Source organism: Antrostomus carolinensis, unplaced genomic scaffold (genome assembly GCF_000700745.2).
Source record: "Antrostomus carolinensis isolate BGI_N321 unplaced genomic scaffold, ASM70074v2 scaffold40316, whole genome shotgun sequence".
Lineage (NCBI taxonomy): Eukaryota > Metazoa > Chordata > Aves > Caprimulgiformes > Caprimulgidae > Antrostomus > Antrostomus carolinensis.
In genome coordinates this window covers 9,261-11,322 of record NW_010322054.1, presented here as the reverse complement: position 1 = coordinate 11,322, position 2,062 = coordinate 9,261, and the positions used below count along the sequence as shown (strand labels likewise).

Below are 2,062 nucleotides of genomic sequence, written 5' to 3'. Positions count from 1 at the left end.
TTGTGGCATGAAGACACATCTCCATCTGGGAACACCTCGAGTGGCTGGGCAGAGCAGCAAGAGCAGGAGTGAAGGAGACCATGCAAAAGCTGAGCTGAGTTTGTTGGGAAACCAGGTTGGTGCACAAAGGTTTCCATACCCATGTAGACAGAAAGGGAAGAAGGAGGAGAGGAGTCACCTGGGGATGGGGTGGACAGGAAGCGTGGGCTCAAGATACAGCCCAGTCTTAGCTTGAATATGAGGATAACGAGAGGAATGTGAGGATGAAGCAATAGGGATTGCAACACTCATGGTGAAAGCAACCCTTGGAGTCCTCTCTGGGTCACACTGGTTGAATTGGGGCACCCTTCCACTGGCAGCATGGAGAGCATCACATGGCCAGGAACCCAAAGTCTTCTGCTCACATCCACATCAGCAGGGACAGGGAGGAGGTCTGGGTGGAAAGAAGAGCCATGGGCATGGAGGAGAAGGGAGCAGGGGAGATGCCAGGTGGTTTGGCTGTGTCAGATGAGGGGCTGGGCTGCTGGATTTGACCCAGGTGATGTGATGCTTCTCCCCAGCATGGTAGAATGGAGTTGTTTGCCCCAAGAGCCCTGGTGGGGTTGTTATGGGAAGGCACAAGTGGACCTCTGGTCCCCCAAGGGTCAGAGATGAACCAATGGATCTGGGCAGCAGCAGGTGGATGTCCCTGGCAGGGTTTGGGATAGGGAACATCTGGGCTGGGAGATGCTGTTGGTGGCTGAGACCAGAGCAGAGTTATCTCTACAATGACAAGAAAGACCAGAGTTTCCGTAGGGTGACCCAGAGCTGGCCTGGATCCCACATACCCAGTGCAAAGAGTGGAAGGAAAGGCTAATTACAGCCTGGCCATACTAATTGCACCCATGTCCATCCTCGAGTCTCTGCAGAGGGTGAGATACACACAAAGCACCTTCCCCTGGACCAGCCCCACACACCCACACGCTGCTCTGCTGACACACCTGATTCACCTGCCACGCTCCTTGGCATCCTCTGCTCCACTCGCCCTGCTCCCGGGGACGCGGGCTGAGCTCCCCAGCATCCTCCTGCCAGGAGAGCATGATGGAGGTGGTCCTACTCCATGGGCTGCTGCTCTTCCTCCCCTTGGTAGCTCTGCTGCTTTACCGGTACAATGCCACCTTCCACTACTTCTGCAAGGTGGCCTTCTTCAACTGCTGGATTGTGGCCATGGCCACCCTCCTGTGCCCTGTTGCGGCTCTTCGGGGACGTTCAGTGAAGAACATGAAGTGAGTATGGCCTGGGGATGTGCTTCTGATGTGGAGGTGGCTGGGGCTTGGCTGTGATGGAGGAGCTCATGTGGTCTTGTGGATGTATGCTCCCTTCTGGGTGTACCCACAGCTGTGTTACGGTTGGTGATTGAGCCATGGGGCCACAGCAATGTCCATGTGTCAATGAAGGGTGCACCTGCATCTTGTGATGTGGTGAAGAGGTGCTGGCCATGCCCTGGGAGGGTTACACCACAATGGAGGTGGCCAATTGGGTCAGGACTAGAGGTCCTTGGAGGATGAAATAGCATAAAAGGGATCATTCTTGGCCATGGCAACATTGGGGTCATCAGTTGGGTGGGTGATAGGGGGGTTGGAGGAGGTACAACCATTAGCAGGATGCAAACCTACACCCATTTCTGTCTCCCTGGTGGTGCAGCCGGGTCTCACTCAGCGGGAACCCCGGTGACCACGCTTTGGCAGAGGGGTTTTGGGATGTCTCGATGACATCAGCTGTCGGGCATGGCACAGTCATGTCCCGGCGAGTTGGGCACTGATGCTGTCAGTTGTGCTCCAGGGTGGTGGCAGCTGAGATAACATCTCTGTGCAACATGAGAGGAAGGTCTGGTTGCTTTCAAGGGTGTTGCAATCTTGCCGTTGGATTCCTGGCCATGGGAGCATACCAGGAGGGATATAATTGTGTCAGAGATGAAGATGTCTGAGCTTGTGCTATTTTCTGAGCTTGAGCCATTGTGTATTTGTGCTGCTGGATTCTGGGCCCTCAGCAGGAGTGTGGTCAGAAGTTTGATGTTGTCATT

General features: G+C 54.8%; 1 protein-coding gene across 1 annotated transcript in view; it reads left to right on the top strand.

The window, feature by feature from the left end:
- The first annotated feature begins 1,077 nt into the window (after positions 1 to 1,077).
- The window catches only part of LOC104526609 (1-acyl-sn-glycerol-3-phosphate acyltransferase alpha), a 4,766-nt gene continuing 3,781 nt past the window's right edge, over positions 1,078 to 2,062 (top strand). Inside the window, exon 1 of the mRNA XM_010170121.1 lies at positions 1,078 to 1,265. Within this exon, the coding sequence (XP_010168423.1) occupies positions 1,078 to 1,265 (188 nt within the window). The remainder of the gene's footprint in view (positions 1,266 to 2,062) is intronic.